Source organism: Stenella coeruleoalba, assembly GCF_951394435.1.
Source record: "Stenella coeruleoalba genome assembly, chromosome: 20".
Lineage (NCBI taxonomy): Eukaryota > Metazoa > Chordata > Mammalia > Artiodactyla > Delphinidae > Stenella > Stenella coeruleoalba.
Window position 1 is genome coordinate 27315145 of NC_137166.1, and position 27878 is coordinate 27343022.

A 27878-nucleotide genomic window follows, 5' to 3' on the forward strand; every position below is an offset into this window, starting at 1 on the left:
CTGAAAGCACAGAGCAAATAGGTCTTCTTATTTCCTATTTGTTAGATTGTAATGGAAAAAATACTAGGAATGAAGAAATTGAGGCAGAACAGAGAGAACCAGGCAGGGAACCACGGTGAGGGGACACTCTTGCTGCAGCACACAGATGACCACTGCAACTCAGAGCCTGATAAAGTGTCAGCCAAGGCCAAGCTCTGGCTTAGTCACATTCACGCTGAGCCAGGTGGGCAGCCGTCTTAGCCAGTATCTCATTTAATCATCAGCCCTGTCGGGCAGCTACTGCCATCCCTGCTTTACAGATGCAGTAAGTGGGGAATTGGTCCAAGGCAAAGAATCTGGACCAGGCAGGCTGACCTCAGAGTCCATGCTCGTAACCATGGTGCTATCCACCTCCCAGGCTGCTCTTGTGATGCTTCAGTGGCAGGGGAACCCTGTCTATCCACGCTGGACCTTGGGATGTATTTTTGCCACAGCCCTCCCTGGCCTGAGCACGCGCTCCACTTGGCACTTGGAGCCACTTTTGCAGTGACTTCAGGCAATGAGGGACCCCAGCCCCTCTGCCCCTGCCTGGCCCTGGGGTGGAGAGCCAGGCAGAGAAAAGGACATCCGTACTATTAGCTACGCTCCCCGTCTGCCCTCCGCATCTGCACCTGGAAACGCAGCCCATCCGGCGCTTGTTGTTCTGTTGGTCGCACATCCCACTGAGTACGTCTTAATGAGAAAGCAAGGAAGAAGAAAGAAAAAGCCACCACCCAGGATTTCCCTTGAGACTCGGGGGTCAGGAATGAGGTGATAATTCTTAAACCCATGGAGACCCCAGCTCTACTGTTGGCCCAGCTTGCAGGGTGGTCTTGGGTGGGTCCCTGGGCCTCTCTCGGCCTCCATTTCATCCTCCCCACCCAGGGCTGGTCCACTTGGCAGAGCTGTACAAGGAATCTGGAAGGGAGCTTTAAACTTCACACCCTCCCAGTTTACAAACAGGTTGCAGAAGCTCACAATCTGCTTTACACCCAGGTTTTCTTTAAGCCAAGGGGGCTTCTCAGGGAGCAAACTAACTCCTGCTGACTTAGTGCTGGGCACTTTACTTTTGTCACCTCACTTAATGCTCTCAGGACAAGGCAAGGACTCAATGAGCCCCATCTTACACAGGGTGAAACTGAGGTTCAGAGAGGTGCGGTGACAGGCCCAGGGTCACACAGGCCCTAAGCAGCAGAGCTAGGATTTGAACCCAGGCCCGTCAGACACTGGATCAGTGTTCTTTCTGAGGATAGGTTAGTAACCCTGAGACTTTGGGGTAAGGTTGCTGAGACCTTCAGTGTGAGAAACGGCTGTTTGTGAAGATAAGCCCGAAACCCACCAAGTCTGCCCACAAAAACTGATAATGTGGCTCAACTGTCGCAATGTCCACACTCTAAGATTTCCCTTCCAGGAACACAGTGACTTGCATAAACCAAGGGTCCCGGGCCTCCTTTCTTTCATCTGTTTGCTGGGTGGGAGGAGGGAGAAGGGGAATCCAGTCCAGGGCATCTGGGGGGAAGAGGCAGGCTTCTCACCTGTAGAAGGTGCTGGACCGTCTGCAAAGCACACTGGGAAGGGTGGGGTTTGGGGAGGGAGGGTGAGCTGTCCCAGTAGTAAGTTAGGGCTGAAGTGCGCAGTGGCTGTAAGGGGACGGGGACGGATACCAGTGCCCTGCCCTCCTGGTTGGGCCAGGCCAGGGGGCCAGTGTGTCTCTGCATCTGTCCGTCTCTCTCCTTTTGTTTTCTTTCTTTGTGGCAGTTCATCTGTTAATTCTTTCTCTCTCTCTCTCTCTCTCTCTCCATCTCTCTATCTCTGTATCCCTACTTCTGTCTCTACTGTCACTGCCTCTTTTTTGCTTCCTACTGAGGAAACCAGCGGTTTTGAAATCAAGCCCAGCCACTGGAAGTGACAAAGCCAGCTGGGTCTGGCCTGAGGCACTCCCCTGGCTCAGGGCCCTGTCAGGCTGGTGCCAAACTCACACCTCCATCGAGGGCCAACTAATATTTATTCAAGGCCTGCCGAACGTGCCAGGCTGGGGCTGGGCTGAACCGGTGAGCGAGCAAAGCTGTCAAAGTGCCCGCCTGCTCTATAGGAGCTCAGACTTCAGAAGAAATGCCCACCCTGTCTCTGCTCAGCCCACACCCCCTGCCCCCGGCCCTGGCTCCTCAGGCCTCAGAGGTGCAGCGCCCCGCCCCGCCCTCCCGTCCCCTCCCGCCCCCTCAACCCGAGACAGGGGCAGGCCAGAGTGGGGAACGGGGGCTTGCTTGACGTATCCCACCTACTGAGTTAGTGGCATTCTTTGATATTCGGTGTCCCCAACACTTGGAGGGCTGGCAGCCCCCTGAACGGTAGGGGGTCTTCCATGAGGATGGGCCCTGGTGAGTGGCTGAGACCAGGGGCAGCCTGGGTGCGAGGACCAAACCCCACTCCCCCCCCCCACCAGGCAACAAACCTCCAGTCCACAACTGCCCCAGTGCCTGAGGGGATGGTGGCCCTGAGGGCCCCCCAGGTGCCCGGCCAGAGGGTGGAGTTGTGGGAGGGCAGTGACAAGGGGAAGGAAGGGAGGGGAGCGGCTGGGGGCTCCTTCAAGAGGCCAGTGACAGACTTCCTTATTTGGGCTCAGGCCCTTCCTGAGACCAGAAGGCCGCTTTGCTCTGAAGGCAGGGGGTGGGCGTGCTGGCAGGGTCTTAGGATTACAGGGATTTGAGACTCCTGCCATCCTGGATCTGTGAACTCTCAGACCCATAGGTGTATCTGGATAAGACCTTTGAGGCCACATGGTCCAACCTGGTTCCCATCCCCTTGCTCCCCAGTCCTATTGTACAGAGAAGGGTGCTGAGGCCCAGAAGGAAGCAGGGAGCACCTCTTCCCTCCCACCAAGGTCACTCAGCAAATCAGAGCTGAGTCCAGAGTGCAGGCCAGCCCCAGCCTGGCCACATGGCAGCCCGCTATTCATGAGACACGGTGAGGGTCTGGTCAGCCCGGGCAGTGCCGGAAGACGAGGTCACGGTGCTCTGTCTTGGGAAGTAGAGAACAACAAACCAGCAGAAGATGAAGACACCTGTCAGGGAGGAGAGGGCCTCAGTGAGCCTGGGGTGGGGCCTGGGCTGGCGGCCACTCAGAGGAGGAATCGCTCCACTGTAAAAGTTCAAGAATGTATAGAAAAATCAGACAAAAAATGAAACCTACTCCTGAAAAAGAACCAAATAGATAACTTGAGAATGAAATCCAGAGTCCTCGAAATAAAATCTATACACACAGCTATCTCATAAAAGAAAGACCGAAATGAAGGAATTTTCAGACATGCAAGAGAACTACCACTGCCCCTCTTATAGAGGATTATTGCAGGATGTGCTTCAGCAAGAAGAAAAGGGAAGACGTGAGGTATGAAAATTGTAGTAAGTACAGAAATTGATAGAAAAGTAAAAATCTTTGTGTTTCTTTAAAAAAAAAATGTAGAACTAAAACCCTACACAACAATAAAAAATATTGAGAAGAGTTCAAGGGCAGTTAAAGTGGGCTGAGGGCTCTGTTTGGGAAGAAGAGAGAAATACTGAGTTACACTCAGTTGAAATAACTCAGTGCGGTGAAGTGTTCAGACTTAACTATGATGGGTAACCTCAGAAAGGATAATGACATAATCCACAGTTTCAAGGTGCATCCCTCTCCAAGCCGTAACCCCTGGGAATTTTCAGAGGTGGACTCATAATTCTTCATCTGGGGACAGTCTCCAGTGGCCTAATAATGACGACTTCTGTTGTTGTTAACATAGTTCCCACATATTGAAGGCCTCCTGTATTACACACACACATTATCTCAGTTATTCATCATGAAATCTGGCGAGAAAAGTACTGGAATTATCCCAGCTGTACAGGTGACTGGATCAGAGGAGCTGAGTGACTTGCTGGGGTGGTGAGTGGAGGTGGGATTTGAACCCCGGTCTGCTGCCAACCATGGTGCCATGTAGTCTTGTGAGGCACTGGGAGCCAGCCCTGTTGTTGTGGGCTTGCACCTGCTGGATCTAGGACCCCTCGGTTCCTAGTAACTCCTTGTCATTCCTCTCTTCACAGTCAGGCTGTGATGCTTCTTTAAGTTGCGTGTATGAAACAGGGGTATGAGGAACAAAGAGGACAGGTGCGGGTGGGGAAACCGTGTCCCACCTGCACCCTGGGTGCCTGCCCCTTTGCTGGGTATCAGAGAAAGAACCCCGCGGGAGCAGGGAGCAGACGTAGCAAGCATTTCCTCCACTAACCATTTGCTTCCTGCCTTCACAGCCCCTTAGAGATTCTGTTCGTGTCACATCGCCTTCACATTACATGATCCCGCCCTCCTGGTCACAGATGATTGGACCAGACATGGACACCTGACCCAAGATGGCCCAGTCAGATCCTTGACTCTCCTAAGAACATGGAAGAGACTGAAGCAGACCATGGTCACTAGACTTGGAAGGTCACATAGGGATGAGGGGGCCATATTGGGCAGCCAGTTGAGGGCCATGGGAAGGAATGGGCCAGTGGAGAGAAGAATGAAGAAGCTTCCACAGAGAGAAGGTGAGAGACTACGTGTGACTCCAGGGAAAAAGATGGGAAAGTATCTGCTTTGGTTTGGGTGGCTTTTCCTGACCCTGCTACCAGCTCCCATGAGGTCAGCCAGCCTTCCTGCCCTGGGGTCCTTGGGAGAGCCTTGGATATTTAAAATCAGTGCCCTGGACTTGAGCGAGCCTGAGTAGAATCCTGTTTCTTGCCATCTACCCCCTCCCCCCAAAGCCCCACCCCCTGGTGCAGGCGAGGCAGCTCGTCACCTCCCTGGCCCAGGAGCCTCACCTTGCAGAGACGTGAACAGTGCAAAGACGTAGGTGGTGGACAGGCCTAGGGGTGTGAGGATGGCCAGCCCCCAGCTCATGCCCACCAGGCTCGAGAGGCCCAGCAGGGTGAGGACCCCCTTCCAGTGCTGCCGCTTCTCCTTGCCCGCTGTGGCACTCGACAGAGTGAAGATCTTCAAGGCCACCAGGCCCAGGACCACAGCGCTGAAGAGGAAGGTGATGAGGAAATAGCCGTGGACAGTGACGTAGAGCGCAGAGGTGGCAGTTTTCTCACAGAACCAGCACCTGGAGGAGGCGGATGGCCGTTAGGACCAGAGGAAGTCTCCTGAGAGCAAGCCCTGGGCTGTCTCCCTGCCTGATCTTCTCTGACCAAAAAGATGCCTTCTCCCATCTCCACCCATCCATTCCCCGCTCTCCCGGGGGATGGGCTGTCACGAGGCTCCAGGCTGCTGTCTCTTTAGACCAGTGAGTGTAAAAGGCCAGTTCTGTCCCAAAGACATGTTTCGTTCGCCCCACATTATGTTGTGAGAAAAAAAAAAATTGAATTAATGACCACCTTTTAAAAGTGAAATGTTTGGCATAAACATCCAAATTTTTTTTTTTTTTTTTTTTTGGCCACGCCACACAGCGTGTGGAATCTTAATTCCCTGAACAGGGATTGAACCCAGGCCCTGGCAGTGAAAGCACCAAGTCCTAACCACTGGACCGCCAGGGAATTCCTGAAATATCCAGATTTCTGCTTCTCTTATAAAACCATACAGCTGGCAGCTCTGTGGATGCCCTCCGGAGGGACAGTAGTCAGCTGCCCATTAGACTGGCACGTGATTGCCAGTCTGTCACTGTGCCCACCCAGGCTGCTGCGTGTACTTATGTTCCCTGCCTGGCCCCTGGGACCCTGCATTTGAGGCCCTGGGGACAGGACCAAGGCCCCACCAGCTCTTCTTAGCACAGAACCATGGGCCTCAGGCAGGTACCCTGAGAGAGGCTCAGCTCAGCTCCCCTGTTCCCTGCACTGCAGGAATGAAAGCCCAAAAGAGCCTGTGGATCAGTCCCCCATTGTACAGATGAGGAGACCGAGGCTCTGGAAGGGGACAGGCTTGCCCAAGGTCACACAGCTACTCAGAGACAGAGTCTGGGTGGAATCAGCGCTGCTGCAAATATTGGGCAGGTTGTGCCCTGCACAAGGGCACCTGGCTGGGGGGCAGGTGGGGGCTGAGATCCAACTCACCCTCCACTCACCAGGCTGAGCACCTGGCATGGCAGGTCAGAGGGATGGGGGGGTACCTTTTAAAATTTGCCCAAAGGTGCTATATAGGCTGTGGTGACCCAGGCTAGAGCAAGGCATCCTGCCTCCTGGTCTGGTTCTCTCTCCTTCTCACCCCCTCTCTCATTGTACTTGCTCTCTCTGGGCCTCAGTTTACCCCTGCAGGCCATGCGCTAGCTGGATCTGAGGATCCTTTGCTTTGACTTACTCGTCTCTCTTCCCAGGATTCCCTCCTCTCCCCACCTCCACCTCCTTCTGGCCCCCAGGACCCTGAGGCCACCGCAGCTTCCACAGCCAGCACTCACAGCTCCAGCGTGGTGGTGTTCTTCTTGTCACGGATGGCGTAGGGGCCATAGCTGTTGGCGCTCCCAGTGCCGATGACTATTAGGGCAGGCAGGCCTGGGGGCAAGGGGAGGAGGAGGTATGGCATTGCTGGGGCTCCCTTGGCACGTCCTCCTCCAAATCCCCCTCCAGCTGTCCATCCCTCGAGCTCTGAGCCAATCAGAGAGGGAGCTGCCCCTCCTTCGCCCCAGGCTTGCGCCCTTGCTGCGTCTTCCAGAGTCAGCCATCCCCTCTGCCTGGCCAAGCGGCACCTACCCCAGCCCACGAGGCTCAGCTTCAGGAAGTAGTGCCCGAAGTAGGTGTTAAAGACCTTGATGACGAGCAGGTAGAGGTGGAAGGCTTCCAGGCCCATCCAGGTGAAGGCACAGAGCAGGAAGTAGTGGAAGACGGCCCCCCGGGCCCAACAGGCAGCATCGGACCCCTTCAGGCCGTACCCCACATTGATGAAGAAGGCCAGATTCAGGAGAAATAAGCTGACGCTCAAGGCCACGTGGATCTTGGGGACGTCTTCTGAGTTCAACTTCTGCCGGGAAAACCTGGGGCGAGAAGGGCCAGTGAGAGGCTGCAAGGGGGCACCCAGGCCTCTCCGTCCGATCACCTCTGTTCCATCCCTGCCAGCAACCAGCGTGTGAGAACATTCCAGTTCAAGTCCACGAGCCCTCTTACGACCCGTAGGGCCCTGTGGATTCTGGGTCCTGTTGGCTTCATCCCTTGACTCCACGCTTGAGCCAAACTACCTAATTGGCAATTCCCTAAATGCGTTCTGCTTCTCTACGCCTCCCGGACTTGCCCACACTCTTCCCTCTGCTCTCAATGCCGTTCCCTGCTTCACCTTCAAAATCCCCCTTGGGTGTTTCTTTCTGGGAAGGCTGTCTCTGAACGTCACTTATCCCAGGCTTATTTGGAAGTTTCCCAGGAGTGAGCGCAGCGTAACTCTCCACCCACCCCTTATTTCCGTCTCTCCCCAGGCTTTGACCTGGGGCCTAACACAATAAGCAGGAGGAAGCCCTGCATTGGTTGAGTGAGTGGGCAGACAGGGCATGGATGTATGAAGCCTAGAACTTAGTAGGGAGGGTGAGGCTCAGAGAGGAACAGGAACTCAGAGTCACAGCACAGGGCAGGGGCTCCAGACTCCCAGTCCAGGGCTTCTTCCCAGGGCTCACTTCCCCCTCTGTGGAGTTCCCACTGCGAATTCCTAGCAAATCAGCTCCCGAAGGACTCTCACTGGAGGGGTGGGAGCTCAGGGCTGCCTGGAGTGGGCGTGAGGGATAATGTCCACCTCACCTGAGATGCCAGGCCCCGCCCCTGGGAGAGGCTGACGGCTCCTCCTGGTGCTCCGAGCCCGTCTCACAGGGTCCAGCAGTGCAGCCAGCTGGCAAGTCATGCTCAGCTTGTATTCGGCCAGGGCTCGGGGGATGCGGGCAGGGCTGGCACCACTTACACTCACAGTTCGGTCCGAGATGGAGTGGGCGGGGCTGGTGGGGGCCTCAGCCCAGGGCCAGACAGTGCCAGCATGTGCAGGAAGGCAGTGGGAGGGCCCCAGACCGGGAGTCAGGAGACCAAGGGCTGCTCCAGGCCCGTCGTGGGTCGGGAGGCCAGCCGTGGGGCTGCTCCCACAGGCTCCTTGAGGCTGGCAGTTCCTGTGGCTCCCTCCGCCATGGCCGGGGCCTGGGCACAGGCTGCAGTAGCCTCTGATGTTTCTGCTCCTCCTTCTTCCAGAAACAGCCCCAGGTTTCCCTTGGGAGCACCCTTCCCCACTCTCAGCCATGCACTCTCAAACCCAAGAGCAGGCACTAGGGTGGCCTGACCAATCAGTGTAATTCATCCTTTCACCACAGTGGCGTGTTCAGTCATGGGCACATGGTCTAAGTTAGACCAGTATAACTCAACTCTGGTATACATGGGATAAAACTGCATAGACAGGGCTTCCCTGGTGGCGCAGTGGTTGAGAGTCCGCCTGCCAATGCAGGGGACGCGGGTTCGTGCCCCGGTCCGGGAAGATCCCACATGCCGCGGAGCGGCTGCGCCTGTGAGCCATGACCGCTGAGCCTGCGTGTCCGGAGCCTGTGCTCCACGACGGGAGAGGCCACAGCGGTGAGAGGCCCGCGTACCGCAAAAAAAAAAAAAAACAAAAAAAACTGCATAGACATATACACACACACACACCCACAGGACATGCACAGGGTCAGCTTCCTTGGTGTATGACCTCTGCAGGCCCCTGCACTCAGAAGGGCCCTATGCTCGTTTTAATGCTCTGCTGTCACCATCTTGAAATTCTTAATAATTTTTGAGCAACGGGCTACATATTTTCATTTTGGACTGGGCCCTACAAATGATATAGCCAGTCCTGTGTGCGTGTGTGGACATGCGCACACACACACAATTGAGTGCATGTGGAAAATGGTGAAAACTGAATGAGCTCTGTAGTCTTGTTAGCAGTGCTGTACCAATGTCAATCTCCTGGTTTTATATTGTACTACAGTTATAGAAAATGTCATCACTGAGGAAAGCTGGATGAAGGAACCATGGGACTCTAGGTACTATTTTTGCAAGCTCCTGTTAGCCTATAATTATTTCAAAATAAAAATTTTTTAATTTATTTATTTATGTATTTTTACTTTTGGCTGCATTGGGTCTTTGTTGCTGCGCGTGGGCTTTCTCTAGTTGCAGCGAGCAGGGGCTACTCTTCGTTGTGGTGCGCAGGCTTCTCATTGAGGTGGCTTCTCTTGTTACGGAGCATGGGCTCTAGGTGCGCGGGCTTCAGTAGTTGTGGCATGAGGGCTCAGTAGTTGTGGCTCTTGGGCTCTAGAGTGCAGGCTCAGTAGTTGTGGCGCACGGGCTTAGTTGCTCCGCGGCATGTGGGATCCTCCCGGACCAGGGCTCGAACCCGTGTCCCCTGCGTCGGCAGGCGGATTCCTAACCACTGTGCCATCAGAGAAGTCCAATAAAGTTTTTTTAGAAACTTCAATTCTGGGCCTTAGTTTAGAATATTAGCTGTCCAGGCAGCTAAGAAGCTATGATGCAAGCCTGGGGCTCCCCAAGGGCCCTGAGTATGGAGAAGTTGCCTGACATGACTGACAAAGGAGAAAGCAAAGTTTTGAGAATCAGAGGGACACCAAGTCCTGGGGACATCTTTTGAGCCCCTGGATCCAACATCACCTGAAGTGAGCTCACCTTGGGCTTTTCAGTTCTGTGAACCACACATTACCTATTATGTTTAAGCCAATCTGAGTTGAGCTTCTGCCACTTGTAACTGAAATAGCCAGACACATTTCAATCCCATTTTATAGGTGACGAAACGGAGGTTTGGAGAAAATATCAGTATAGTGCTGCATGACTAACACTACCCTGCTGGTTTCTACCCTGCCCTGCTGCCGCCCTTGAGGGCAGGAGGGAGATGTGGGGTGGGGATGGGGTGACCCACCTCAGGAAAGCGTAGAGGACAACGGTGAAGGCCAGGAAGATCATGGAGGTTCCGCAGCCAGCCTGGGAAATGCGTGTGAGGGTCTTTACGGTGACTTGGTCCAAGATCGGCCTCTGTGGACGATCCCCCAAATAAGAATCCTATCAGTTGGAGACCAGGCCAGGCAGCCTCCTCCCTGGGCCGGGAGCCTTGGCACTTCCAGAATTGCTAGGATGGCGGGGGGCGGGGTGGCGCGCCATTACCAGCAGCAAGGCGAAGAAGGTCAGGTGGTCACAGCGGCAGATGGTCCTATTGACTCCAACGTCTGTGGAGCAGCCCTTGGAAGCCCAGTCTCCTGACGACCCTGGGGAGGAGAGGGAGCCTAGGGGAGGGGCCGGGAATATAGGGAAGCAGAGGGGAGGGGAAGGCAGGGAAAGAGAGGAAAGAAAGAGGGGAGGGGCCCTGCGGTTGGAGTCCTGTCCCCTAAGGAGCCCTTACCCTCTGCCCATCTTACCCAGGGAAGATCCTCCAGGCCCTACCTTTAGTCACGTCCCAGAATACACAGCTGAGGGTCATGTTCTGAAACCAGAGATTGGGAGTCAGGGCGAGGCAGGGGAAGTTGGGAGAGGGGAGAGGAGGGTAGGACGGGGAGGGGGAGAAGACAGTGTGCTCTGGGTCTCAGCACAGGCACGCATTAGGTAGAAGCAAGTCTCAGCCTGTGGTCACACAGGAACGCGAAGCATTTGATGTATCCTGGGTCAGCGCGTCGGGGGTGTGAAGAGGTGCGGGGCTGTGGCTGGCAGGGGCGCATGTCTGCAGGCACGTGCCTTTAGGGGAGCGTGTGTGTGGGCAGCCGTGCGCGTGCACGTGTGTTTGCCAGGTCCCCTGGGCATCTCTGTGAGCACAGGAGCGGAGGGTGTCGGGGAGGCATGTGGAGACATGTGTGCACAGGGTGGGCGTGTGTCCCTGGGCACAATTGTGTGTCTGGATTTGAATCCAGACCTATGTAAACCCAGGTGGATGTGGGAGCGTGGGGTGTGCAGAGTCCGTGTGTGTCTGCCCCTATGCCCAGGGGTGCCCACCCACATGTCTGCCCCTCAGGAGCTGCCAGGCCAGGGTGGGGGACTCACAGGAGGCTGGTGCTGGTGGGAGAAGGTGATCTCCAAAGGCTCAGCCAGGCCGGTGACGTTTATATGACCCAAACTCAAGCCCACCACGCGATTGTTCAACACGCTGCTGCCATCCTCTAGGCTGAGCCGAGGGCCCTGTGGAGGGACACGGGTGAGGCCAGGCTGCACGAGCGGCTGCCCCAACCCAGCCCTTCTCAGGGCTCCTGGGAGCCTCTAGGGCTTGTGGCCCTTGCCTGGAGGGCAAAGTCTGGGGCCGGGAGAACAGGGGGCGGGGAGTCATGGGCGACCTTCTTCCTGCTGCTCTCTGTAGTCTGCTCCAGCTGGGCCAGGGCGGGCCCTACCCTCCAGGCCAAACGGCTGCAAAGCCGTGTACCTGATGGCTCTCCATTGCTGGTCTCCAGGCCTCCTCCGCCCTCTTAACTGGAGTGCAGGGTTAGAAGGAAGATCAGCCGGGAAACGGAGGGCAGTGGTGCCTACAGGTGGGGCGCACCTGCCCACATCAGCACTCAGGGATACACATGTCCCCATGGGAGTGCAGACACACCTCTGGGGACATGCCTGGTACAAATTTGCAAGGGCCTGGGTACACTTGCTCACGTGAACATGGTCACACCAGCACACATGATTACGTGCGCACCAGGAATAAGGAAGGAGACACATGTTTGTGCACGCACGAGGCCACACAGGGGTCATGAACACACTTGGGATACACACACAGGAGTCCAAGGGCACAGGTGTGGGCAGTCCAAACAGCGGAGTGTGAATAACCGGCGTGAGCCCGCAGTCCACAGACCCTAGAGACAGGGGTCTGGGATGGCCTCGGCTGCTTTAGGCACCCTCCAGAGGCTCCTCACCTCCTCCATCCCCATCGGGCCCCTCAGCAAAGACTCCAGAGAGGGCAAGCATGTCCTGCTTAACCAAGCATGGAACCTCAGCCACCCTGAGCCCCTCCTCACCTTGAAGACATTCCCCGAACCAACATCCAGGATGGTTATGGCCAACCGAACCATTGGTCTGCTGCCCTGCAAGGATCCAAAAAGGCTCCTGGGCAGCCGGACTCTGTCAGTGTGCCGGTGCTCGTCCTCTGTCACCTGCTTCGGAATCTGCAACCACAGACCCGGCCGCTCTGTCTTTCCCTGAGGAGCCCAGCCCCCAACACAGGTCCTGCCCACCCCTCCCCCAGGTGGAAGGAGAAACAGGCATGCTGGGTGGTGGGGCAGCACTGAGGACCGAGGACAGCTCTGAGAGGCAGGACACCTGGGGGCACGGTCCAAGCCCTGCTCTGTCCAGGCTGTGAACTCCTGGCCAAATCACAGCCCTTGTGGAGCCTCGGTTTTCCCAATATGGAGAATGGAGCCAGTAAGATGCCCGCGTGGCCACCCATCAGGTTGAAAGTGGGCTGTGAAGGGGCGACACCTGGACAGGTCAGTTTGCAAGTGTGAGAGAGGGTCAGTTGTGGTGCTTTTGGCCAGGGTCCTGACCCCCGTTGTGCTGACATACGGCTATGGTGACAGTGTCTATTTTCCAACTCAGGGATAAATGGAAAGCGTAAGGCCATCAGGAAGGGAGACAGCAAGGGCCGAGAGGGAGGACACAAGAATTCACACTGAATGTGATACCCACCCCCACCCAACAACAACACATTTTGTAAAAGCTAAGAATGGTCAAAATATTAAAATAAATTTTACTGATAGTTGCGAAGCGTGTTTTGTTCATTCTCTGACCTCATTGCTCCCCCTGGGACTGCAGCCTGGTCCCACCTGGTCCTGCCTCAAAAGCATCCCATGGGCATTGGAACAGGGGGCGCTAAGTGTTGTAGCCGAGAGCCTCAACTTTCTGCTTCCCAATCCAGAACCTTGTCAAAAGGACATGTGGTTGATTTCACAGGCCGGTGCCTACCCCACACAGAGGGCTCAGCTGCTGGGGTGACGTGATAAAGGGTTGAGAAAGGCCCCATCCATCTTCCATCTCCCCTTCTCCAGGCAGACCTAAAATCCCTCCACGATAGACCACTTCCCTGCTGCCCAAACTTCTACCCTCAGCTTTATGCCTTAAGGGAGGCTGTGCCCTCGCTGCACCAAGCATTCCCTGTGAGTTATTTCATTTGCTCCCTCTGACAACCTTGAAAGTGGGCAATACCATCCCCATTCTACAGATGGGGAAACCGAGGCTCAGAAAAGTTAGGTAATTTGCCCAATATCACAATAGCTGGTAAGGGGCGGAACTGGGATTTGAATCCAGACCTATGTAAACCCAGAGTCTGCCCGTTAACCCTTTGCAGCACCTCTACAAGTGCCTTTACCTGGTTTCTAATGTGTCCCCTGGTGGAAGAGTTCAAGGGAACCTCAGACTTTGGAGGAGCCTTCGAGCTCATTTTACAGATGAGGACTCAGGGGCCCAGAGAGGGGAGGGGATTTCCTGGAGGACACCTAATCAGGTGGTGGGAAGTCCAGGGCTAGAATCCTGACTCTCGATTCGGTGATCTTCTGAAGGTCTCATCCTAGCACCCTGGGTAATATATTACCAGGATCCACTCAACCAATTAACTCACAGCACCCATTAGCCAGGTGGCAGAGAACTACTAAACGGGACATGGGAAGGATTACTGTTGATGGGCACCAAGCACAGACCATGACTCTCTCAGAAAAATATGCCTGAGGAAAGTAGGACCAGGACCAGCCAGTGGGGATGGGGGGAAGCCTTCACCTGAGAGGGGGTCAGAGAGAAGTGCAGGTCTTCTGAGATGTTGGTGTTGATGTTCTTGACAAGAGCTTTCAAAAAATCCATATTCACCGTCTCTGTCAGACTCTTCTCCACCAGATGGATCTCATAGTTCAGCCAGTATCTGCAAGGGAAGACAGGGTCTTGCAGGCTGAGTTACCCGCTCACCTGGTCCACTCACCGGGATGACGGGAGGAGAGATACCATGCGCAGCAATCATCAGGCTCCTGGTGTAGGAGAGGTGACCCAGAATATCAAAGGGAAGACCCTGGGATGCTGCAGGAGGAGAGGGGTGGCACGGGAGTGATTCACGCTGGTTCTGAGGGATTCCGGAGCCAGTGGCCCCTCTGAGTATTTTATGTATTTCTCTTTTTTTGTAACAAAATACATTACAATGTACTTTGTATTTTATATATACATGTATACATAAAATACAAAATAAAATAAAATACAAAATGTATTTTATAAAATACAAAATGTATTTTATAAAATACAAAATGTATTTTAATCATTTTAAAGTATGCAATTCAGTGGCATTAAATACATTCACAATGTGTGAAACCATCTTTGCTATCTAGTTCCAGAACATGTCCATCACCTCAAAAGGAAACTCTGAACCCATTAAGCAGTTACTCTTCCCCCAGCCTCTGGCAACCACTAATCTATGAATTTGCTTATACTGGACATTTCATATAAATGGAATTATATGATATCTGGTCTTTTGTGTCTGGCTTCTTTCACTTAGCATGTTTTCAAGGTTAATCTATGTTGTAGCATGTATACGTATTTCATTCCTTTCTATGGATGAATAAAATTCCTTTGTATGCATATACCGTATTTTGTCTATACATTTATCCATTGATGGGCATTTGGATTGTTTCCACTTTTTGGCTATTGTGAATAGAGCTGCTTGTATTCACGTAAAAGCTTTTGTTAGAAGACTTGTTTTTAATTCTTTTGGGTGGATACCTAGGAGTAGAATTGCTGTGTTAATTCTGTGTTTAACTTCTTGAGGAAGTGTTAAACTGTTTTCCATAGCAGCTGCACCATTTTATATTCCCACCACCAATGTATGAGGGTTTCAGTTTCTCCAGATTCTTGCCAACACTTGATGTTTTTCACTTTGTTTTGTTTCATTTGCAATTATAGCCATCCTAGTGGGTGTGAAGTGGTCTCTCACTGCAGTTTTAATTTGCATTTCTCTAGTGACTAATGATGTTAAGCACCTTTTCATGTGCTTATTGGTCTCTGTAAATCTTCTTTAGAGAAATTCTTCTGAGTATTCCAAACTGTGGGATGATCACTGTGTGGTGTGAGGGCTAACTCACATTTATTGAGTGCTAGATGAATACTGGGAATTCAGCCGTTGAAGACTTAGCTGTATGGGAACTGATTTATGGGAACTGAGCTGGTCTTGGAAACACATAATTTACACATAAAATAAACACAAATTTAATTGCCATTTGTTTTACCGCAGCCCCCTTGCCATGGGCTAGAAAGTTAGGGTGAGCAAAGTCCCCCCTCTCATCCACGTCCCTATCCTGGCGCTCTCCGTGGTGCTGAAACTTCTCTTTGGCCAGAGTCCCTTTTCCCAAGTCTGGGGTCCTAAGACTTGCTGCCCACCTTTTTAAAGCAATTTTAAACAGGTGAAGGCTGAGGTAGCAATGGTATAGAAGGGGAACAAGAGCAGATAGAGCCAGATCGAGGCTACTGGAAAGGAGTAGCTATGGAGGGCTTACCAGGGAGGCAAAAGGGAGGCTTTTATTTTGACATCATTTTTTGGAACACAGTTACCAAGGAGTAAAACTCCAAGGAAACCACAGGAAAAAAATATTGTAAAATATAAAGAGTAAACCATGCAAATATGTGTAAATGAGATTGGATGGTTCAGGCAATTAGAACATTCATCCAGAAACAGTGGGTTGAGATTGTCCAAATCCATTGATTGAGCTACACCAACTGATACTAGTTTTTTATTTATCTTTTAAAAATCTAAATGAAGAAGTATTGTGATTTTTATTGTTACCAAATAAAATAAAGAATTGTATTTCACAATACATATAGTTCACCTCATGCACTTAAAAAATTCCTTGGCCTTACAAAACAGCCCATGAATTTATCTTCTTGAGAGAAGGTTTCCTGATCTGGTTCTCAGAGCACTTAAAAAAAATTGTTTTAGTTGTGAAAAGTAACATATATTCAAAAAGTTTAAACCATGGATGTACAGTTGCATTTTTTTTTTTTTTTTTTCTGTATGCGGGCCTCTCACTGTTGTGGCCTCTCCCGTTGCGAAGCACAGGCTCTGGATGCGCAGGCTCAGCGGCCATGGCTCACAGGCCCAGCCGCTCTGCGGCATGCGGGATCTTTGCGGACCGGGGCACGAACCCGTGTCCCCTGCATCGGCAGGCAGAATCTCAACCACCGCGCCACCAGGGAAGCCCCTACAATTGCATTTTTAATTATAAAGTTGACACCAATTTAAGGATCATCTTCTTTGTCTGATATTGATTTAGCTATTCAGATATGTTTTGGTTCATGTTTGCATGATACATTTTTTCATTGTAAGTGGTGTGAGGTTCAACAACTTGTCTTTTACCTTGGAGGGCATATATTGATATTCTCTAGTCCTCTGAATGTCCAGGAGATCCACTGAGGTGATGGGACCCTGAATTCTTGTGAAGTTTGTCTCTTACCCTCTAGTTCACATATGTCTTCCTAAGGCATCTTCACAACTTGCCACTTTCTGCTCATCAGATCTAATCAGCATAATGTTGTCAATACAGTGGACTCTGTAGAATGTCAAGATAAATGAGTTCTCTGTGAACTATCTTATGACAGCAATGAGACATGACGTAACCCCGAGGGAACACTGTGGCTCTATACTCTTGGCTCTGCCAAGCAAAAGCAAACTATTTCTGGCAGTCCTTGAAAAATGGTATGGAGAAAAAAACATTAGCCACGTTATAGCTGTATACCAATTGTGAGGGGCTGTGTTGATTTCTTTGTGTAAACATACTCATCTGGGACAGTAGCTGCAATTAGACTCACCACCTGATTAAGTTAATGACGGTCCACAGTCATTCTCCAAGATCCACCTGACTTCTGGTGAGTTAAAGGGAGTTAATAGGTATCACCATCACTCCTGCTTCGTTAAAGCCTTTCATGGCAGCATTAATCTCTACATTTCCCCCCAGCAACGTCGTTTATTTCTGGTTTACTATCTCAATGGGAAGAAGACATTCCAGGAACTTGTATTTGGCTGTTCAATGAAATGCCCTCCCAAATGCAATTCAATGAACAAAGCATAGTCTTTTTAATAAATAGTGCCGAAACCACTAGATATCCAAATGCAAAATGAGAGTAATAATATAAAGTTAGACATTTACCTCACACTGTGCACAGAAAATGAACTCCAAATGCAAAATGAACCTAATTATAAGAGCTAAAACCATACACATAGAGAAGAAAACTTAGAGGAAAACTTTTGTAACCATGGGCTAAATGAACATTTCTTTGATATGTTTTAAATTTAAGTTGGATTTTATCAAAATTAAATGCTTTTGATCTTCAAAAGACATTATGAGGAAAATGAAAAGACAAAACATGTACTGGGAGAAAATACATATTTGCAAATCATACATCTGATAAAGGACTTGTATCCAGATTACGTACAGAATTCTTAAAGCTCAATAATAAGAAGACAACCCAATTTTTAAAAAGAGGGGAAGAGGGGCTTCCCTGATGGCGCAGTGGTTGAGAGTCCACCAGCCGATGCAGGGGACACGGGTTCGTGCCCCGGTCCGGGAAGATCCCATATGCCACGGAGCGGCTGGGCCTGTGAGCCATGGCCGCTGAGCCTGCGTGTCCGGAGCCTGTGCTCCGCAACAGGAGAGGCCACAACAGTGAGAGGCCCACGTACTGGAAAAAAAAAAAAAAAAAAAAGAGGGGAGGATCTGAATAATCATTTCAGCAAAGAAAATACACCAGTGGATAATAAGCACATGAAAAGGTGCTCAACATCATTAGTCATTTGTCAAATGCAAATTAAAGTGAAATACTACCCACACTCAGTGGAATGGCTATAACCAAAAATACTGACAATACTGCAAAAATGTACTGAAACTATAGCCCTTTTATACTGCTGATGGGAAAGCAAATGATATAGCCACTTTGAGAATCAGTTTGGCAGTTTTTTATAAAGCTAAACATGGACTTCCTATATATACCAACAATTCCATTCCTAGGTATTTACCCCAAAGAAATGAAAACGTATGTCCACAAAGACTTGAATTCAAATGCTCATGGCAGCATTATTTGTAATAACCCCAAATTGGAAACAATCCAAATGTTCATCAATTGGTGAATGAATAAACATGAAGTATGTCCCTACAATGGAATATTACTCAATGATAAAAAAGTAACAAATTATTGGGCTTCCCTGGTGGCGCAGTGGTTGAGAGTCCGCCTGCCGATGCAGGGGACACGGGTTCGTGCCCTGGTCCGGGAAGATCCCACATGCCACGGAGTGGCTGGGCCCATGAGCCGTGGCCGCTGAGCCTGCGCGTCCGGAGCCTGTGTTCCGCAATAGGAGAGGCCGCAACAGTGAGAGGCCCGCATACCGCAAAAAAAAAAAAAGACTCAAGTATCACAAGGATGTGGGGTAACTCAAACTCTCACACATTGCTGGTGGGAGTGTAAATGGATACAGTCACCATGTCAGTGCTTACCAAAATTCATCATGTACAAAAATGTTCATGGCAGCTTTATTCATAATAGCCCCTGTTATGGACTGAATGTTTGTGTCCCTGCCCCATCGAATTCATATGTTGCAATCCTAACCCCCAACGTGACAGTATTAGGAAGTGGGGACTTCGGGAGGTAATTCACTAGAGTAGAACCTTCATAAATGGGATAGTACCCTTATAAAAGAGACCCCGGAGAGCTCTCTCATCCTTCTTTCTGCCATGTGAAGGTACAAGATGTCTGCACTCTGCAGCCCAGAAGAGGGTTCTCACCAGAACCCAACCCCAATTTTAGACTTCCAGTCTAAAGAACTGTGAGAAATAAATTTCTGTTTTTAAACCACCCAGGCTATGGTACTTTGTTACAGCAGCCTGAACTAAGACAGCCCCAAATCAGAACAATGGAAATGCTCATCAACAGTAGAAGAGATAGTAAATAGTGGTATATTAATACTGCAGAATACTATACGGCAGCAATGAGGGCAAACTATGGATAGACTAAAGAAACCAAACAAAAAAAACAAAACAACAAAAAAAGATGAAACTCAGGCATACAGATGAGGGAAAGAAGACAGACACAAAAGAGTATGCACTACGTGATTCTATTTATAGGAAGTTTGAGAACAGGAAAAATCAATACTTGGTTATAGAACTTAAAATAATGGTTACCATGATGTGGCGCTGTTGATGGGGAAGGAGCATGAGGGACCCCTCTGTGAGGCTAGAAAAGTTTTATAGCTTAATGTGGGTGGTAATTAAGGATGTGTATATAAATATGTAAAATTTTGTTGATCTGTACCATTAACATGTATGCATTTTGCTGTCATATGTGTGTGTGTGTGTGTGTATATATATGTATATATATATATATATATATATTATACCTCAAAATAGATTTTCTTGGAAAAAATTCAGGCTTTGGACTTCTGCTTCTGAGTAGGGTGGAGTTATTTGTGATGGATCAATGCTCTCACTGAGAACAAATAGAAAAGCTAGATATAATACAGAAATAATTTGTTTAACGCCATCAGAGAGCTGCTAAAGCAGAGAGGGGCTAAAATTCTGCAGAGGGAGCATCATAGAGAAATGAACTGAAAATCTGCTGTTGCGTTTCTTCCCCCGGGGACATGTGCTCATTCTAAGCATGTCCTTTGTCTAAGCATGGACGAAAGGCTGGGAATTTGAGCTTCATCTGAATAGAGGTCACTGTTGGTCATAAAAAATGCCCTGCTGGGCTTGCCTGGTGGCACAGTGGTTGGGAGTCCGCCTGCCGATGCAGGGGACACGGGTTCGTGCTCCGGTCCGGGAGGATCCCACATGCCACGGAGCGGCTGGACCCGTGAGCCATGGCCGCTGGGCCTGCGCGTCTGGAGCCTGTGCTCCGCGACGGGAGAGGCCACAACAGCGAGAGGTCCGCGTACTGCAAAAAAAAAATGCCCTGCTGTCACAATATGAATGAACCTCAAAAACGTGCTAAGTGAAGAAGGCCAGATGCAAAAGACAACATGTTGTACGGTTTCCTTATATAAAATGCCCAGACAGATCAGTGGTTGACTGTGGCTGGGTTAGGATTGCCAACAGGCACAAGAGCACTTTGTCAAGTATAAACAGGGCATTTGGTGGTCTTGGTGGTGGTGTTGGGGCGGTGCAGAGGGTGAAGAAATAAACCTGGGCACTCGAAGGGTCTCAAATGTACAGCTGATTTCTCCTCCAGACATTTTTCAGAATTGTGAGACTCTATAGTCTGAGAGGCACTAGCTAAGCTGAAAATTCTGAAAAGTAAGAGTTTTCCACAGTATTTTACTTTCATTTAGTGGATCATAGAGACAAACGTGAAAGATAAAGCAATAAATCTTTGAGAAGAAAACATCGAAGAGTATCTTCATGATCCTGGGGTAGCAAACATTTCCTAAATAAGACCCCAAAGCATTAACTATAACGTAAAAATCTGGTATAGCACACTACATTAAAATTAAGAATATCTGTCTGTAGTCAAAAGACAACGCTAAGAGAATGAAGAGGCAATCCACAATGAAGGAGAACATATTCATGTGTATCTATTTGCAAAGACATGTAACCAGAATGTATAAAGAACCTCTAAAGATCACTCAGAAAAATTAAAACAACCCCATAAAACAAGCCAAAGACTTAAAAGGCCATTTCACAAAAAGGATATCAAAATGTCTAATAAATATATGAAAGATTAAGTTAAACTTCATCAGGCAAATATAATTAAAATCACCATATGATACAGTACAAACTTGCCAGAATGGCTAAAATGAAAAAGCAGACAATACCAAGTGTTGACAAGGATGTGAAGCAACTAGAACTATCATACACTGATTGTGGGAGTGAAATTTGGTTCAAGAACTTTGGAAAACTGTTAGGCAGTTTCTATTAAAGCTAATCACATGCCTGCCCTATGACCCACCAATTTCACTCCTAGGAATATACCTTACAGAAATACATACATTCACCAAAATACACGAACAAAAATATTTACGGCAACACTCTTTGTATAAGCCAGAAACTGGAGACCACCCAAATGTTACTATCCATCAACATAGTAGAATGGATAAATGAGGTATGTGATTTATCTATAGCTATCTATATCCATCCATATCTGTCTATCTATCTATCTAAAGAAATATACCAAAATGAAAATAATGATTATCTCTGGATAGTAAGAAGGGGAATTTTCCACTTTCCTTCTTATAGCTACTTTCTAAATATTTTATGAAGAATAAAATTACTGGACTTCCCTGGTGGCACAGTGGTTAAGAAGCTGCCTGCCAATGCAGGAGACACGGGTTGGAGCCCTGGTCTGGGAAGATCCCACATGCCGTGGAGCAGCTAAGCCCATGCACCACAACTACTGAGCCTGCGCTCTAGAGCCTGAGAGCCACAACTGCTGAGCCCTCGTGCCACAACTACTGAAGCCCACACACCTAGAGCCTGTGCTCCGCAACAAGAGAAGCCACTGCAATGAGAAGCCCGCACACCACAACAAAGAGTAGCCCCCGCTCACTGCAACTAGAGAAAGCCCACGCGCAGCAACAAAGACCCAATGCAGCCAAAAATAAATAAAATAAATTTATTAAAAAAATATATAAAATTACTTTTATAATCAGAAAGAGTCATGAAAATAAAGAACACTCAAATTTATTGAGTTCCTATTATTTGCTAATAACTTTTCCATGCATAATCTCCTTTAATCTCAACAACCACCCCAGGAGGAAGGTATAGGAGAGAGATCAAGAATAAAGGCTTTGCAACAGTAATGAAATGACAATGCTGGTAAGATAATGATAACAGCTAACGTGTCTGAATTATGTATTTAATCTTTGCAGTATTCTACAAGTCAGGTATTATTTCAGCCCCATTTTACAGATGAGGAAACTGAAAGTTAACCTGTCCAAAGTCCAATTCCACATTTGAGCACTGCCAGTCTGACCCTAGTCTGTATTACTGTACACCTCCCCTACTGCCCTCCAGACCTAGGTTCATGTTTGATTTTGCTACCTACCTGTTGTGTAACGTGGGCAAGTTATTTAACCTATGGGAGCCTTAGTTTTCTTATCTGAAAAAAGGGTTGATAACAGGACCTACCTCACAGGGTTGTAAAGGTAAAGGAGATAACTTGGTGAAGTGATAGAGTTGGGAACCAAGTCCACATCTTCTGATGTCAGAGCTCCTACTTTCCCCAAGGTGTTTAAGCCCTCCATAAGGCAGCACAAAGAGGAGCCTCCTGAACAGCTGCTTGGAGATCCGAAGCTCCTGGAGCAGCTGCAGGTACTCATGGGAGCCTTTTCAGGCCACTGAAGTGATGGCACTCAATCAGATTGTTGTGCTAACACCAAGTCTGAGAACATAAACTTTTCACTCATTTTCTCCCACAAATATATACTGAGTGCATACAAGCCTGTCCTGAGTATCCCAGAAGAGGATGGGTAACTCTGATTGGAAGGGAGAGGAGGGGAGAAAGGCAAAGATCTTTTGAAGGTGACTCTTGGAGATGCTGTATTCCAAACCCCTTCCTCTCCCTTAATCCAGTATCTCTTGGTCTCTTGGTCTTATCAGTCTCTTGATCGCACTGATTCTACATCATTCAATGTCTCTGACCCATCCCTCCTATCCAGGTACACAGTGCCAATTGGTGGTGGTGCTGGTGGTTGTTCAGCCCTCACTCTTACCCAGACCACCACAGTTGCATCCTACCTGCTCACGTCTCTTGTCACATCACCACCCTCATATACTTCCCTGAAGCCTGAGCCATCTTTCTAAAAATGCGAAGTTGACTATGCTCTTCCTGTATTTAAAATGTATCATTGCCCTGCCCCCTCCCGCAGTGGTATAGTTTACACAACCCTTCACACTTTGGTCCCTGCTTAGATTTCCAGTCCAACCCCCACACCCAACCTCCCCATTGTTGCCTCCATCCCCAGCACTTTACTCTTTCACAGTTCAAAGCACTGTAGTTCTCCCTGTATCCCCTAACACTGCTTGAGTCCAATGGGAAATCTCCTATGCAGTCTTCAAAACCCATTCATGGGTGGCCTCATCTGTGAAGCCTTAGCAGATTTCCCTCCTCTGAGCTAACCTGGTGCCTTGTCTACCCTCTGTATGATCACACTCTAGAATCACCATCATTTGGGGCCATGTCTCTCCCTCTACAACTCCCAATGACAGGGACAGGGGCTAATTTCACCTCTGCATCCCCTAGATCATAGGGTCTTGGTGGTCAGGGGGAATGTGGGTGTCAAACAAGGTGGAAGGGTAAGATGAGAGCAGCATCTTCTGGGTCCAAAAGGGCTGATAGCTCCATCCCTTCTTAACTGCCTCCCTACTCCACCCCTGCCAGAGCCCCCAGATTCCTTCTCCATCTCAGAGGGCCCTTTACCTCTGCAAGTTTCCCAGATTGCAGGGTTCATTCCCTGACGGTGCACACGCTGTGAAGCACTTAGCAGTGTCCTTAAGGCCGAAGTTGTCAAATCGGATTGCATTGATGAGTCCTTTGCAGGGTTGTCTTGACTGCTCATGCGTGGTTGCGGAATTCTTCTGATCTAAGAGAGGGATGCAAAGTGTGAATGGGCTGCATGGGAAGGCAGCGGGTAGGGGAGCTCAGGCTCCAGAGTCTGGTGGTGTGGACTACAATCCCAGTTCCATCCCTCTACGCTAACTGTGTGAACCTGAGCTGGACTCATACCCATCTCATTCTTTATATACTTGCATACTATCTCAGTATACGGGTGTTGTTATGCTTTTTCAATTGGTCCCCTGTTGGTGAACACTTAGGGTGTTTTTGTTTTGTTTCGTTTACTATTTTGAATAACGCTACTTACATCTTTGTCAGCTTATGTTAAGAATTCATAGAAAACATTCCTATCCTTGAATTTCTGTATCAAAATGTATGAACTGGGTTTCCCTGGTGGCGCAGTGGTTGAGAGTCCGCCTGCCGATGCAGGGGACACGGGTTCGTGCCCCGGTCCGGGAAGATCCCACATGCCGCGGAACGGCTGGGCCCGTGAGCCATGGCCGCTGTGCCTGCGCGTCCGGAGCCTGTGCTCCGCAACGGGAGGGGCCACAACAGTGAGAGGCCCGCGGACCGCAAAAAAAAAAAAAAAAAAAAGTATGAACTTCTAAAAATTGCTAAGTATTATCGAATTTCCTTCTTAAAATGGCTACACCTATTTACACTCGCACCAAAAGTGGGCAAGAGTGACTATTTACCCACATGTTCACAGTCCTAGACTTTACCAAACTTTCAAATCTTTGCCAGTTTGAGGGGTAAAATGGAATTTCATTTTAATTTAAGAAGCAGTTTGAGCATCTATGTGTATGTCTTTTTCCATGGACGGCTTTCTTGTACCCTTTATTGGGGCAGTGGGGCTGGGTCTTGACAATCTGCACCTTTACGTTTCTGACTGGCCCACCAGGAGCTGGGGGTGAAATGGGCAGGGAGACATTTACTTTTCATTTCTTCACACCCTTCTCCAGTGTTCGATTTTTTAAAAAAAATTAGGCACACTATTACTTTCACATTCAATGAAACTAGTTAAATTTTAAGACAAAAATAAAATACACGGTAAAGATAATGGCAGACCAAAGTTAGGGTAAACGTAGGTAAAAAAATAACATTTTCAAGTGGATCTTATAATTAGCCCTATATGTGACAATGTTTGAAGTAGCTTGTAAAGGAACTTCAGTTTTCTGTTAGACTGTAAAGATATTCATGACATGTTTAATGGGAAAAATCACATGAGGGATGAGCATGTGCATAATAACATCCATGTTTGCTTTTTAAACAGAGGAGGGAGACAGAAAGAAGAGGGAAGGAAGGAGAAAGAGAAAAAGAGAAAAAGAGAAAAAGAGGGAAGAAGAGCAGAGAGGGGGAGGAAACTGTCAGCTCCGGGGAAGGCACTATCCTCTTTGTAATCCCAGCCCTCTGTATGCCTGAGGGGTCACACATGGGTGCTGGGTGCAGGGGGCAACTCGGTGGGTGTTAACAGAGCCTCCCTCCTGGCCTGCCATGAAATTTCACAAGGGCCGTTGGGCTTGTGAAGTTCTTGGCAAGTACCTGGTGCAGAGAAGATTATGAAACTTCGTTTTTGCAATTATTTTTGGAAGACGTTAGAAGAAGCATTTAGCCCAGACAGGGAGAGCCTGAACCAGGCCTGTGTGCGAGAGGTCCTCCAGACCCACCCTACTCTTCTCCATCCCGCTCTGCCCCAGAGGTTGGCCTCCAAGGACCACCTCAATCTGGGTTCATATGGGGGGGGCGAGGAGGTCAGAGGTCAGGGCAGTACTCGCCCCTCCCTAAGGCTCCCCACCAGTGGCCTGCTTCCCTCTGCCAACAGCCACAGCTTCTTGTCCCTTGTGCCAGCCCTGACACGTCCTTGGTAAAGTATCCCTTTATTAAAGAGTGTGTCTGCTTCCCTCTGGGCCCCCACCATGCCCTGGACTCTTTTGAAGCATCCCATCACTGCTAGACTGTGAGTCCCTTGAGGGCAGAGACCACATGGTATATAAGCACAGGGCCTGACACTGAGTAGAGGGCTCCACCAGCGCTTCTGGAATGAATGAATGAAAGAGAAAATGAACACATGGCAACTGCCCCAAAATGTCCACAAAAGAAGGAGCCTCGGGCTTCCCTAGTGGCGCAGTGGTTGAGAATCTGCCTGCCAATGCAAGGGACACGGGTTCAAGCCCTGGCCTGGGAAGATCCCACGTGCCGCAGAGCAGCTAAGCCCGTGCACCACAACTACTGAGCCTGCGCTCTAGAGCCTGCGAGCCACAACTACTGAGCCCACGTGCCACAACTATTGAAACCTGCGCACCTAGAGCCGGTGCTCCGCAACGAGAAGCCACCGCAAAGAAGAGCAGCCCGCTCACCACAACTAAAGAAAAGCCCACGCTCAGCAACAAAGACCCAATGCAGCCAAAAATTAATTAATTAATGAATTAAAAAAAAAAAAAAGGAGCCCTCCCTCTAGACATAAACCTCTCAGGGCTCCTCACACTGTTTCAACAGCTGAACCAGAACACCCATCACCTTTGGGTAAACTCCATCACTCGCGGGAGCCTTCAAGGCCCGACCAGAAAATTACATCGTTCGTGAGGGGCCCAGGGTCCTTATGAGATCGAGCAACAGCCACTAGTGGTTATGAAGTTAATTAATCCATCAGGTGTTGCTGCCATCCCGCTGGGACAGCCCGGCCATTTTTCACACTTTTTGGAGCCACAGACTAAACTTTGCTTTTCGCTGAATCTCCCAACATTTGAAGAGACGAGGGTTTTTTTAAGCCCCAAAAAGAGGTCGGTCCGTACACGCAAAGCCGTGTGACCGCATGCTGGACACACACAGGGGTGGGGGACAGGCATGCAGGCCACTCACTGAACCAAGAGCGAAACAGCAGGAGCAGGCAAGGCTCGGAGATGGGTGCACGGGGAGAACGCAGCTTCCTCTGCCCGAGGGCATCCCTGCAGACGGCACAGAGCGCCAGGGAGAGCTGGCCAGGTGGGCCAGGAGCGGAACGGCAAGGGCCAGGCCTGGCGCCCTCGAGCTGCCTCTGGAGAACCACCGCCTGGCTGTGGGCAAGGCCGAGAGCGAAGGGTCAGGGAGGGCCTTGTTCTCGGCTTGGGTGACTGAGCACCAGGGGACCGCTGAGGAGACAAGGAGGGGAGCCGGCGTGACGGGGAACGGGGTGGGCAGGGTGCGGGGAGGGCCGTGCAGGGCCTGGCCTCAGCCTTGAGGGTCCCAGCCGCCTTCCCCTGGAGCTCAGAGGCCAGCTGGAGAAGAATTTGTCCTGGGTCCACCCGTGTCCCAGAGCCAGGCCTGTCGGGGAGCCGCAGCCTGAGGGACGAAGTGTGGGCGCACCCCCGATGCTCTCCCATCTCCAGGGCGCTGTGGGGAAGCAAAGGGGACCTGAGACCAGTGCTGACCAAAGTTTATCGGGAGAGCAGGACTGACCCCGACGACAGAGGAGGTGCTGCGGCCGTCAGCTGGGCTCCTCGGAGGACCTGCTCCAGACACGCCCTCCCTGTCCCCGACCCTGGGTCTCCCAGGCTTGGCCGGAGGGCGTAAGGGGCTGGCTGCTCACCTGAGGCCAGGTGCAGGAGGAGCAGGACTCCCAGGGCCCCGCGGGTCACCATCCCTGGCCAGCCTGGTCCACGCCTGCCGGAGCCCCGCAGCTGCACGTCCCGCAGCTCCCAGGCTCTAATGAGCCGGCCCCACCCCGCGCCGTGGCCGCAGCGTTGCCGCTTCCTGTGGCCCCGCCCACGCCCTTCCTGCTCCATGGCACCATCGGTTGGGTTGTGAAAGGTGAGTGTGTGCAACCGGGCAGTGTTCCTAGTCTCATCCCGCCCCATGACCACCTGCAGAGTGGGCCCGACTCGGCAGGAGCTGCTGAACCCACCCAGGGGTGATGCTCCCAAGGCCTCGTCTGGATGGGTGCTGCGGGGCTGGTGTTCAGCGGCCACAGAGGCCTCTGCACCCAAGCAGGCCCCTGGGGAGTGGCGGCGAGCCCAGGCTTTGGAGTCAGGAACTCTTACCTCAGATCCTCCTTTCACAAGCTGGGGGCCTCTCTGAGCCTCAGTTTCCTCCTCTGTAAAGCGCATATAGCAGTGCGGCTGCCCCCTAGGGCTGTGTTGGGGTTTGAGGAGACCGGTGGGCGCAGGGCCTGGCTATAGGGATGCGGATGAAGATGTGGAGAGTGTTCGCACTCCCTCATTCATGCCTGTGATTTGAACAAGACCAGGCTCAAGCCCACGCCTGCTGGGGTCCTGGAAGGAGAGTCGTCGTCTGGCCTGGAGGCCCCGCCCCCCCACCCAGCAGACTGAATAACAGGAGGGGCAGGATGGCAGGGCGGGGGGGGGGGGGGGCCCCCGGAGCGTGGGCCCTGGGGGTTGGTCGGGCCTGGGCTGATATCTGTCCTGG

The 27878-nt window shown here is 50.6% G+C and overlaps 1 protein-coding gene across 3 annotated transcripts; it reads right to left on the minus strand.

The window, feature by feature from the left end:
* Window positions 1–27878, minus strand: ADGRG3 (adhesion G protein-coupled receptor G3). Of its 3 annotated transcripts, none has more exons than XM_079908579.1 (12): window positions 27494–27878; window positions 23343–23505; window positions 13686–13824; window positions 11936–12082; window positions 10980–11114; window positions 10389–10428; window positions 10113–10231; window positions 9871–9983; window positions 6702–6982; window positions 6410–6503; window positions 4842–5125; window positions 1–3079 (listed from the first exon to the last, which is right to left on the minus strand). In XM_079908579.1, the coding sequence occupies exons 3-12, from the start codon at window positions 13764–13766 to the stop codon at window positions 2967–2969; spliced, it is 1407 nt and encodes a 468-aa protein (XP_079764705.1). In that variant the 5' UTR covers window positions 13767–13824; window positions 23343–23505; window positions 27494–27878; the 3' UTR covers window positions 1–2966. The 3 variants fall into 3 exon arrangements, with proteins under 3 accessions (XP_079764705.1, XP_079764704.1, XP_079764703.1); XM_079908578.1 differs by lacking the exon at window positions 27494–27878 and adding an exon at window positions 27043–27145 and having other exon boundaries at window positions 10113–10213; XM_079908577.1 differs by lacking the exon at window positions 27494–27878 and adding an exon at window positions 27043–27145.